We start from the raw sequence: 12196 nt of genomic DNA, 5'->3' as shown, positions 1-12196 counted from the left end.
ACACAGAGCAAAAAGTCTTGCTTGTCAAAGTTTTTCCATCAGGTGGAGGTTTGACAGCGATCGTATCCAAAACAGCTGGTGGGGGTGTCGCAAAGCCCATTTCGATGAGCCTTTTTATTCAATGTAGAGTGAAAATAGCAGCATATTTTTGTTCAGACATACAGTAAGTCTTCTTATAATGTGTTTAAAGGCAGCAAGGCAGAGTTGTTGAGCTTTGGAAACGACTATCAGAGGAGTACAAGTTCCGGTTTGTGCCGTGTACACGCAAACGCTAAGCGGAGAGTTTTGGAACTCTACACTTTGGCCAACGTTGACAAGTCTGCGTTTTTAAGGACAAAAGTATGCGTTTGCGTGTGGACAAGAGGCCTAAACGCATAGAAAAGTATGTGTTAAGTATCCGTGTTCGTGTGGACATGGCCTTAATCAATCAACCTTTATTTATATAGCACTATTCACGCACATGCAAGTTGCAATACAAAATGCATTACATCAGAAAAAAAAAACATGTACATACAGCACTATTGACAGTAACAAAATACGTTTGCTAGTGATGTCCCCAAGAGGCAACATGTAAAGATACAAATTAATGTGACCTAAAATTTAGTTTGAGGAACCCCACATCTTATTTCATGGGTTCCTGAAAAACATGCATCCATACGTTCATAAAAACATAAGAGCGGAACCAGTTAAAAAGAGTACTAGATAGTTTTTATGACATTCATCTATTAAAGTCACCTTTTCTTTGCAGGAAAAAGAAGACATAAAACAAGAAGGTAAGAAGTCTGTTCTTATAAAAATTCTCCCTTATTTTAGTTGGCAAATTCCAGGCCTGATGTTGCCATGCCATAGATGAAAAGCCATCCATGAGGCGCAATACAATAATGAGCACATCAAATCATGTAAAAATAGACATTTGAAAAGCAATTATCAAAACTTAACATCAGAACTCAATCTCAATGAAGACAGCAAAACGTCTTCGCTTTCCTCTTCTTGCGGACAAAATCGGCTCGTAAATGTACGGTTGGATGCTAACATCATTTTCTCTTACCATTTCTAATTCTAATAAAAAGTATTTATGGTTCTAACTTATATATTTTTCGTTACGGAAGTGTATGACTAAAACTACAACATGGCTGACTGGGTGGAGATGTATTTAAAGCCAGCTGGAGGGGGTAGCTACGCGTGGAGCTCTAATAAGACGGCCTTTCAAAACATTTAGTTTTTAGAGACCCTCACAAAGCGGCTTGAAGATGAGTTTGTAAAGCAAAATATATGTAACATTTTGACCAAAACACCACAGTTACATGTTATGTAGACCACAAAAAAATCGTAGTATGCCCTTTTAATATTTGTTATATTTTAAAAGCTAATTTGTCATTCTCTCTAACTTAGGTCGCATATGTTTTGAATTCATGAAAATCTCATCTTCATCACAATAATCATTGTGATTTTTTTACGAACTAAATTCTGTAAAATTGTATTTGTAATTGACAGAAAAATGACATTAGCTTTCGTAGAAATTATATTTTTTCTTAAATTTCATTTTTCTCCTTCTACAGACTTGCGATTCAACACTAACCGTCTTCCGTTGGATCAGCTTGAATTGTACAATTATTTTTACACATTTCTACACGAGGAAGACATTGGAGATTCAAACAGATTCAGGGCATTCTTTAACATTCGTACGACTCCTTTTGTTCAAGACACGACCAAAGAGAGCGTACGTTTTGTTCTTGCCAGCAAGCTAAGTTTTAATGGTTATCTTAAAAATACTTCTTTTCCCCAAAGGATACTGAATGGAGCGAGGCATTCCCACGTGAGCCAGTCAAAGACAAAGCAGAAAAGAATCATCTGAAGAAACTGGTAGCTATTAAAAAAAACATTTGTTGTTGTATAGTTACAACCTTACTTTCAAATTATTACAAGTTCATTATGGTGATATTTCAGGTTTGTTATGACTTGTTTGTACTTGACTTGTTGTGTATTTTGGTCACTTGATTAAAATAAAGTCTCGCAAATACGTAGCAATATTCGAAATGTTTGCAGAATAAAGTAGTAATTTTATAACTACAAAGTCATAACTTCACGAGAATTATGTTGCTTTAGTCCATCCATCCATCCATCCATCCATCCATCTTCTTCCGCTTATCCGAGGTCAGGTCGCGGGGGCAGCACCCTAAGCAGGGAAGCCCAGACTTCCCTCTCCCTAGCCACTTCGTCCAGCTCCTCCCGGGGGATCCCGAGGCGTTCCCAGGCCAGCCGGGAGACATAGTCTTCCCAACGTGTCCTGGGTTTTCCCCTTGGCCTCCTACCGGTCGGACGTGCCCTAAACACCTCCCCAGGGAGGCGTTCAGGTGGCATCCTGACCAGATGCCCGAACCACCTAATCTGGCTCCTCTCGATGTGGAGGAGCAGCGGCTTTACTTTGAGCTCCCCCCGGATGGCAGAGCTTCTCACCCTATCTCTAAGAGAGAGCCCCGCCACCCGGCGTAGGAAACTCATTTAGGCCGCTTGTACCCGTGATCTTGTCCTTTCGGTCATAACCCAAAGCTCATGACCATAGGTGAGGATGGGAACGTAGATCGACCGGTAAATTGAGAGCTTTGCCTTCCGGCTCAGCTCCTTCTTCACCACAACGGATCGATACAGCGTCCGCGTTACTGAAGACGCTGCACCGATCCACCTGTCGATCTCACGATCCACTCTTCCCTCACTCGTGAACAAGACTCCGAGGTACTTGAACTCCTCCACTTGGGGCAGGGTCTCCTCCGCAACTCGGAGATGGCACTCCACCCTTTTCCGGGCGAGAACCATGGACTCGGACTTGGAGGTGCTGATTCTCATCCCAGTCGCTTCACACTCAGCTGCGAACAGATCCAGTGAGAGCTGCAGATCCTGGCCAGATGAAGCCATCAGGACCACATCATCTGCAAAAAGCAGAGACCTAATCCTGCAGCCACCAAACCAGATCCCTTCAACGCCTTGACTGCGCCTAGAAATTCTGTCCATAAAAGTTATGAACAGAATCGGTGACAAAGGGCAGCCTTGGCGGAGTCCAACCCTCACTGGAAACGTGTCCGACTTACTGCCGGCAATGCGGACCAAGCTCTGGCACTGATCATACAGGGAGCGGACCGCCACAATCAGACAGTCCGATACCCCATACTCTCTGAGCACTCCCCACAGGACTTCCCGAGGGACACGGTCGAATGCCTTCTCCAAGTCCACAAAACACATGTAGACTGGTTGGGCAAACTCCCATGCACCCTCAAGGACCCTGCCGAGAGTATAGAGCTGGTCCACAGTTCCACGACCAGGACGAAAACCACACTGTTCCTCCTGAATCCGAGGTTCGACTATTCGGCGTAGCCTCCTCTCCAGTACACCAGAATAGACCTTACCGGGAAGGCTGAGGAGTGTGATCCCACGATAGTTAGAACACACCCTCCGGTTCCCCTTCTTAAAGAGAGGAACCACCACCCCGGTCTGCCAATCCAGAGGTACCGCCCCAGAGGTACCGCCCCAGATGACCACGCGATGCTGCAGAGTCTTGTCAACCCAGACAGCCCCACAGCATCCAGAGCCTTAAGGAACTGCGGGCGGATCTCACCCACCCCCGGAGCCTTGCCACCGAGGAGCTTTTTAACTACCTCAGCAACCTCAGCCCCAAAAATAGGAGAGCCCACCACAGATTCCCCAGGCAGTGCTTCCTCATAGGAAGACGTGTTGGTGGGATTGAGGAGGTCTTCGAAGTATTCCCTCCACCGATCCACAACATCCGCAGTTGAGGTCAGCAGAACACCACCCTCACCATACACGGTGTTGATAGTGCACTGCTTCCCCTTCCTGAGGCGGCGGATGGTGGTCCAGAATCGCTTCGAAGCTGTCCGGAAGTAGTTTTCCATGGCCTCCCCAAACTCCTCCCATGTCCGAGTTTTTGCCTCCGCGACCGCTGAAGCCGCACACCGCTTGGCCTGTCGGTACCTGTCCGCTGCCTCAAGAGTCCTATGAGCCAAAAGAACCCGATAGGACTCCTTCTTCAGCTTGACGGCATCCCTCACCGCCGGTGTCCACCAACGGGTTCTAGGATTACCGCCACGACAGGCACCAACTACCTTGCGACCACAGCTCCAATCAGCCGCCTCGACAATAGAGGCCCGGAACATGGTCCAATGTCCAGCACCTCCCTCGTGACATGTTCAAAGTTCTTCCGGAGGTGGGAATTGAAACTCTCTCTGACAGGAGACTCTGCCAGACGTTCCCAGCAAACCCTCACAATGCGCTTGGGCCTGCCAGGTCTGTCCGGCATCCTCCCCCACCATCGCAGCCAACTCACCACCAGGTGGTGATCGGTAGAAAGCTCCGCCCCTCTCTTCACCCGAGTGTCCAAAACACGAGGTCGCAAATCCGATGACACAACTACAAAGTCGATCATGGAACTGCGGCCTAGGGCGTCCTGGTGCCAAGTGCACATATGGACACCCTTATGTTTGAACATGGTGTTCGTTATGGACAATCTGTGACAGGCACAAAAGTCCAATAACAAAACACCGCTCGGGTTCAGATCCGGGCAGCCATTCTTCCCAATCACGCCTCTCCAGGTTTCACTGTCGCTGCCAACATGAGCATTGAAGTCCCCCAGTAGAACGAGGGAATCACCCGGGGGAGCACTCTCAAGTATTTCCTCGAGTGAATCCAAAAAGGGTGGGTACTCTGAGCTGCGGTTTGGCGCGTAAGCGCAAACCACAGTCAGGACCCGTTCCCCCACCCGAAGGCGGAGGGAAGCTACCCTCTCGTCCACCGGGTTGAACTTCAACGTGCAGGCTCTGAGCCGGGGGGCAACAAGAATTTCCACCCCAGCCCGTCGCCTCTCACTGCCGGCAACGCCAGAGTGGAGGAGAGTCCAGCCCCTCTCGAGAGAACTGGTTCCAGAGCCCTTGCTGTGCGTCAAAGTGAGTCCGACTATATCCAGCCGGAACTTGTCCACCTCGCGCACTAGCTCAGGCTCCTTCCCCCCCAGCGAGGTGACGTTCCACGTCCCAAGAGCTGGCTTCTGTAGCCGAGGATCGGACCGCCAAGTGCCCTGCCTTCGGCTGCCGCCCAGCTCACATCGCACCCGACCTCTATGACCCCTGCCATGGGTGGTGAGCCCATTGGAGGGGGGACCCACGTTGCCTCTTCGGGCTGTGCCTGTACCCCCATGGGTACAGGCCCGGCCACCAGGCGCTCGCCATCGTGCCCCACCTCCGGGCCTGGCTCCAGAGGGGGGCCCCGGTGACCCGCGTCCGGGCGAGGGAAATCTGGGTCCTTTTGTTTTTATTTTTTCATGGAGGTCTTCGAGCTGCTCTTTGTCTGATCCCTCACCTAGGACCAGTTTGTCCTGGGAGACCCTACCAGGGGGCATGAAAACCCCCGGACAACATAGCTCCTAGGATCATTGGGACACGCAAACTCCTCTACCACGGTAAGGTGGCAGCTCAGAGAGAAGTGTTGCTTTAGTAAGTCTTATAATTACGCTGATGGAAATTAAATTTGTAGAATGAAGTCAGCACTCAACAAGAATAAAGGATTGCAGTTCTGCGAATACTGTAGATTCAAAATATTTGGAGAATAAAGCTGTTTTTTGAGAATAACGTTGAAATAGTTTGATAATAAATTCAGAATTAAGTGAAGAGAAAAATAATTAGCAAATTTGACCTAAATAAATTAAAACCTTTTTGAGAAAGGTAATTTTAAGGGAAAACTAACAAATTATCACAAAATTATGACTTTATTGTAGATAAATTCTGACTTTTTTCCTGTAATTCATCTCTACCTTCCACCAGCAATTCAGCTTGTTTCTCAAAATTGTACAAATTATTATTATGAATTTATTGTTCTTACACAATTGCGTTATTCATGTCAACCTGTGTTTTTATTATTGTAGTGTTGAGACTTTACTGTCGTATACTTGGCTTTATCCTTGTAGTTTCTTCACTCGTGATAATTTGAAGTAATTCTCAGGAATATTTTGTTATGCTGTTAATTTCAGATTCAGTCTGTTTCTAAACCTGCAACTCTAGTGACAATAACACAAATATTTTCTTTGTAAAAAAACAAACAAAAAAACAACACAAATAGCAAATCAATGCAATCACGAAGTGGCTTAAGAAAATTCCAAAATAAACAATTGATAAAGACACCTCTTAGTAAGATTTTGAAAACAAATAAATGTAGGCAGGGTCTTAAAACTGAATCTCAACATGTTTTGTAGACTTGCTTGCAACTTGTCAACAAGAGTGTTTTGGAGTTGTTGAAGTGCTTATTTGATTACTCTTGATTAAGTTGCTGCCACAATTGTGAATGTATTTTGGTGTTAAGGTAAAACATAACATTATGCCTGTGTGTCTATTCTTAGCGTCATATTAGCTAGCTGGTGTTAGCCATTTTGGCGTCGTGGAGCTGCGACTGGGGGCACTTGGCGTCGTGAAGCTGCGACTGGCGGCGACTGGCGGCACTTGGCGTCGTGAAGCTGCGACTGGCGGCACTTGGCGTCGGGAAGCTGCGACTGGCTTATTAGCAGGCTAACGAAAAATAGCAGGGCCAATGTAGACAAACAGTCATTCATACTAACATTCATATCTATGGACAAGTTGGTCTCCATTTAACCTAACATGCATATTTTTACAATCTTGGAGGAAGCCACAGTACGTGTAGAAATCTCCACACGCATGGAAGAACATACACAACCCACACACAGATGCCAAACGGAGGTGTGAAGGCGAATGGCTTAAAATTTGACATTATTGTCGGTAGTAATGTCAGAAAAATGAGGGTAGTAAAATTCCTGATGCATATGGAACAGTTATTGCTTCAAGGACAGACTAATTTGCCTTCACTTTTGACAAGGTTGATTCAGCTCTGTGCTTAATAAGTGGGGAGAAAATAGCAAACAACAAAAAAATCCACTGTTGAAAGACATTTCCACAACAAACGCAGCATTTGCGGGAAAATACCCAGCTGGTGATTGCCGAAAAAGAACAGTATCGGAACTGCTGCAGAAAGCTGCTCAGAGCTAAAATACTTGGTGAGTCATTTTTTGTTTAGTGTTTGATTTCATAAATGCTATAGCATAAGTGGAATGAAAGTATAAGTGGTGTTATCGTCATTTTAGGTATCAAACAGAGTTTATTGCCCTGGATGGGTTTTATTTAGTTGGAAATGGACTCAAATGGCTCTTTGTATGCTGAAGGTTGCCGGTTGGCATAAAGCAGGCCTATTCAACTGGCGGCCATTTCTGGCCCACCAATCATCACCCAAATAGGCTTAATGAAGCCATTTAAAGGCCTACTGAAATGAAATTTTTTTATTTAAACGGGGATAGCAGATCTATTCTATGTGTCATACTTGATCATTTCGCGATATTGCCATATTTTTGCTGAAAGGATTTAGTGTAGAACAACGACGATAAAGATCGCAACTTTTGGTATCTGATAAAAAAAGGTTTTCCCCTACCGGAAGTAGCGTGACGTAGTCAATTGAACATATACGCAAAGTTCCCTATTGTTTACAATGATGGCCGCATGAAGTGAGAGAGATTCGGACCGAGAAAGCGACAATTTCCCCATTAATTTGAGCGAGGATGAAAGATTTGTGGATGAGTAAAGTGCAAGTGAAGGACTAGTGGGGAGTGGAAGCGATTCAGATAGGGAAGATGCTGTGAGAGCCGGGGGTGACCTGATATTCAGCTGGGAATGACTACAACAGTAAATAAACACAAGACATATATATACTCTATTGGCTACAACACAACCAGGCTTATATTTAATATGCCACAAATTAATCCTGCATAAAAACACCTAAGTGTTTGTTATGCTAGCTCCTAGCTCCTATGCTAGCTCCTAGCTCCTAGCTCCATATAAGCCGCCAATCCAATTCAAACACCTGCACAACACACACAATCACTCAGCCCAAAAGACCGTTCACCTAACCCAAGGTTCATAAAGCTTATATATTTAAACAAAGTAACGTACGTGACGCGCACGTACTGGCAAGCGATCAAATGTTTGGAAGCGCAGCTGCTACTCACGGTACCTGATATTCAGTTGGGAATGACTAAAACAGTAAATAAACACAAGACATATATATACTCTATTAGCCACAACACAACCAGGCTTATATTTAATATGCCACAAATTAATCCTGCATAAAAACACCTAGGTGTTTATGCTAGCTCCTAGCTCCTCTGCTAGCTCCTAGCTCCATAGAACACGCCAATACAATTCAAACACCTGATCAACACACACAATCACTCAGCCCAAAAGACCGTTCACCTAACCCAAGGTTCATAAAGCTTATATATTTAAACAAAGTTACGTACGTGACGCGCACGTACGGGAAAGCGATCAAATGTTTGGAAGCCAAAGCTGCATACTCACGGTAGCACGTCTGCGTCTTTGTCATCCAAATCAAAGTAATCCTGGTAAGAGTCTGTGTTGTCCCAGTTCTCTACAGGCGTCTGTGTATCGAAGTCAAAAGTCCTCCTGGTTAGAGTCTCTGTTATCCGAGTTCTTCCATCTTGACTGCATCTTTCGGGAATGTAAACAATGAAACACCGGCTGTGTTGTGTTGCTGCTGACTTCCTTCGCAAAATACGTCCGCTTTGCACCGAGAACTTTGTTCTTTGCTTGCTCAGCTTCTTTCTCCATAATGCAATGAACATAATTGCAACAGATTCACCAACACAGATGTCCAGAATACATCCAGAATGAGATGAAAACAGTTATTTCTTATTGGCTTCAATGTGGAAGCCATACCTGTGTTCTACTGGCTACGTCACGCGCATACGTCATCCTCCGAGGCGTTTCGAACCGGAAGTTCCCCGGGAAATTTAAAATTGCACTTTATAAGTTAACCCGGCCGTATTGGCATGTGTTGCAATGTTAAGATTTCATCATTGATGTATAAACTATCAGACTGCGTGGTCGGTAGTAGTGGGTTTCAGTAGGCCTTTAAACTAGGGTTGCTCATGTATGCAGTACTGCCACCACCCCACAGTGGGCAACAGTGAGGCACAATAAAGCAGTAGTAGGGTAAGTAGAAAAAGACTACTTATTCAACCCTGAAAAATAATCAAAATAAATTGCGAAAATCTGAATCTAAATTGACCCTAGTGCCCTAGTGTGTGAATGTGAGTGTGAATGTTGTCTATCTGTGTTGGCCCTGGGATGAAGTGGCGACTTGTCCAGGATGTACCCCGCCTTCCGCCCGAATGCAGCTGAGATAGGCTCCAGCACCCCCCGCGACCCCAAAAGAGACAAGCGGTAGAAAATGGATGGATGAATTTTAACAACAAGTGGACAACAAAGTATGAATGTTCTGCCCCGAGTAAGTGCTCAAGTCATTGCTTCCTGACGGACACATTGTTCTAGACAAGAAGCAACAATGGTAGAAATCCCTACGTGTAAGCTTCAACACGAAACTTGGTCAAATCTTTGTAAGTAGATACTGTGCATGAAAATATTTTGTTTGATTTGTATTGAAATTGCTGACTTTGTGATGTATTTTGTATTTGTGGTTGTGTTGTTTTTTGTTTAAGAGTAAATTTGGGCGATCAGAGCTCATCTAATACAATTAGCGCTAAATTTGACCAGTAAAGGGCGATACGCGACACCTTTAGGTTTAATTGGGACAAGTCACATACCGGTACATTGTGTACAATGTTTGATGTACTGTAGATGAGATGTTGTTTAATTTGTATATGCATAAGCATATATAGTTGTGTTAACGTATTAACACACTAACACTAAACCTATTTTATTCATTTAAAATACACAATAGACATTATTTACCATTATGTAAAATACACAATGGACGCTAGACTTTTGTAATGTTTATTTTATGTTTATAATACAATCCTAAATGAAAAAAGAAAATATAGAAATAAAACTGATGGAGGAAAATAATTCAAGAGAAGGAACTTAAATCTCCAACAAAAATCCTGGAGCTTCTGTTTCTTCATACTGTTAACTAGCTGTGCATGCTGGAAACGAGGAGCGATGGCAGAATAATTAATTTATTGACAACGCAGGGTGAAAGCTAATGTGTTTACTTTGTAATAAAGTAAACTAAGTCTCAAAAGAATATAACCTGCGGAGGCACTTTCTGACGAAACATCCACATGTTAATGTCCGGCCCCCGAGCCCTTGGACTCTTGAAACTGCGGCCCTCTTCATTATGTAGTTAAATAGCCCTGGCATGGAGAAACATTTTTATATTTGAGATGTTTTTCCAAACTTATTATGGCCAATAGTGCGTAAATAATAAACTGTTTACATTATGTACATCTAAACAATAGATTAGGTAAATATGTTTTCATGTAAAAAACAAACTTATTTTTAAGGTGTGGTGGCAATTATTTTGATGTGGTGGTGTGCCACGAACAATTGCATGTAGACGAAACTCTGCATAGCATTTGGCGCTGGTTGGTGCTTCTGTAAATACACTATCATGTTCAATGTGCTGCCTTTCTCTTGCTGCTATGTCCGCAAGCAGGTTTTTGACACATTGGGGCAACCTTCTTCCACCACCATGGAAGTCTGCATTTTTATGGCAGGTGAAACATTATCAAACAGCTGATTTAGCAGTTTTTAATTGGAGGGAAAAGTTCAGGGGATTAGTCTCCGTCTGTCATCAGCCAGCAGAGCTGTGTGCAGCGGGAGGAATTCTGATATTACTGTTGCAGCCACACGCGACCTGAAAGATTTGTAACTTTAGCTTATACTGTTCGGATGGTATTAAGGAAAAATGTTGTGATTTTGAAACAGTCACTTTTTCATATTTTTTATGTATACCATGTCTACTCAGGAAAAGGCCGTGCTTCCTGCTTTCTGAATCACACCATCTGGTTTCAGCAGTCTAGTTTCGTTGATAAAAATGTACCAAAATTGCCTTATCGACTTTTGGCCGAAGATTTGGTGCATCACTACCTCCGGGACATGTCAGTCATCCCAGCATGCACCATGCCAAATCAAAACAAACAACATATTGGCAGGGAAAAAAATGTGAGTGGATAGTTTCTCAGTGTCCTTCTCAGTCTGTCTAACCATGATAGGCAGAAGTTGTGTGCTAGGATGCCAGAACAAACCAGGAGATGGGAGGGACTATTTTACTGTATTCCCAAACATCCCGAATGACGACTAAGTAGATTACAGTCAAAACACCTGCCAGAAGCGAGCAAAAATTGAGTGCTTTTAGCCCTTGAACAGGTGTTGGTACCATTCATTTTGACTGCTGCTTCTCCTGACACCATGGTGGTTGAAACAAAACTTACTGGCCATCGCTCTAAAGACTGTTTCTGTCCTTCAATGTCAGGCTGTGAAAATGGCAGATGAAAAAAAAACACTATTGTGGGGCTCACACAGTTAAATTTGCGCTGTAAAAGAATTGTTACCCCTTTTCTCACATTGGCTGCGTGTTTTTGTCATTATGCGTTATTATATTCCATTTTAATTGGTGTAATTATATTACAGCTTTTTTCCTCTTAATTTTTACACTTTTAACCTTTTTGTCAATCACCAGAGACTAAAAGAACGAAGCCGCCTGAAAAAAATGGAGAAGACAAAGAAGGAGGACGATAACGAAAAAGTCGACAACAAAATAGAGCAAGACATGGCTAAACTGTCAACTTCAGCTAACGACCTGTGCTCAGATGCTAGCGACAAAAACAAAAGTGATCATGACCATTTGTGTGATTCTGAGGTATGTTAATAATTCTAGAACTACATTATTGTAAAATTGTGACTTTATTCTCATGAATGAATTTTCAGAATGATGTTCTGTTCGTATTGCCAATATTATTCTCGTAAAAATACATCTTTGCTCTCATAAGTTATTCTTGTATTATTACAAGATTCTCGTAATAGGACCATTTTTTTCTCTTATTTAAACTTTATTCTTGTAAAAAAAAAAAATTGTGATAACATTCTAATGTTGTTCCTGTCAAATTATGATTTCATTCTTGGTATGGTGCCTCACAAAAGTGAGTGCACACCCCGCATTTCTGCAAACACCTAATTCTTAATGGGACAACACTGAAGGAATTATAGTTTGAAGGGGTTAATGCAGGGGTGTCAAACTCATTTTAGCTCAGGGGCCGCATGGAGAACCATCTATTCCTACGTGGGCCGGACTAGTAAAATCATGGCATAATAACTTT

General features: G+C 43.4%; 1 protein-coding gene across 3 annotated transcripts in view; it reads left to right on the top strand.

Annotated features, from left to right (window-relative positions):
• Window positions 1-12196, top strand: part of LOC133661762 (tetratricopeptide repeat protein 31-like) — a 55683-nt gene that overhangs the window by 3133 nt on the left and 40354 nt on the right. For 2 of the 3 annotated variants that reach the window (XM_062065226.1, XM_062065225.1), the window contains exons 3-6: window positions 749-773; window positions 1560-1720; window positions 1789-1863; window positions 11560-11739. In XM_062065226.1, the coding sequence (XP_061921210.1) occupies window positions 749-773; window positions 1560-1720; window positions 1789-1863; window positions 11560-11739 (441 nt within the window). The remainder of the gene's footprint in view (window positions 1-748; window positions 774-1559; window positions 1721-1788; window positions 1864-11559; window positions 11740-12196) is intronic. The other variant, XM_062065227.1, reaches the window with a different exon arrangement.

The sequence above is a fragment of the Entelurus aequoreus genome, linkage group LG12 (assembly GCF_033978785.1).
Source record: "Entelurus aequoreus isolate RoL-2023_Sb linkage group LG12, RoL_Eaeq_v1.1, whole genome shotgun sequence".
Classification (NCBI taxonomy): domain Eukaryota; kingdom Metazoa; phylum Chordata; class Actinopteri; order Syngnathiformes; family Syngnathidae; genus Entelurus; species Entelurus aequoreus.
Note: the sequence above shows the minus strand (reverse complement) of the source record. Positions and strands in the feature narration are given on the sequence as shown.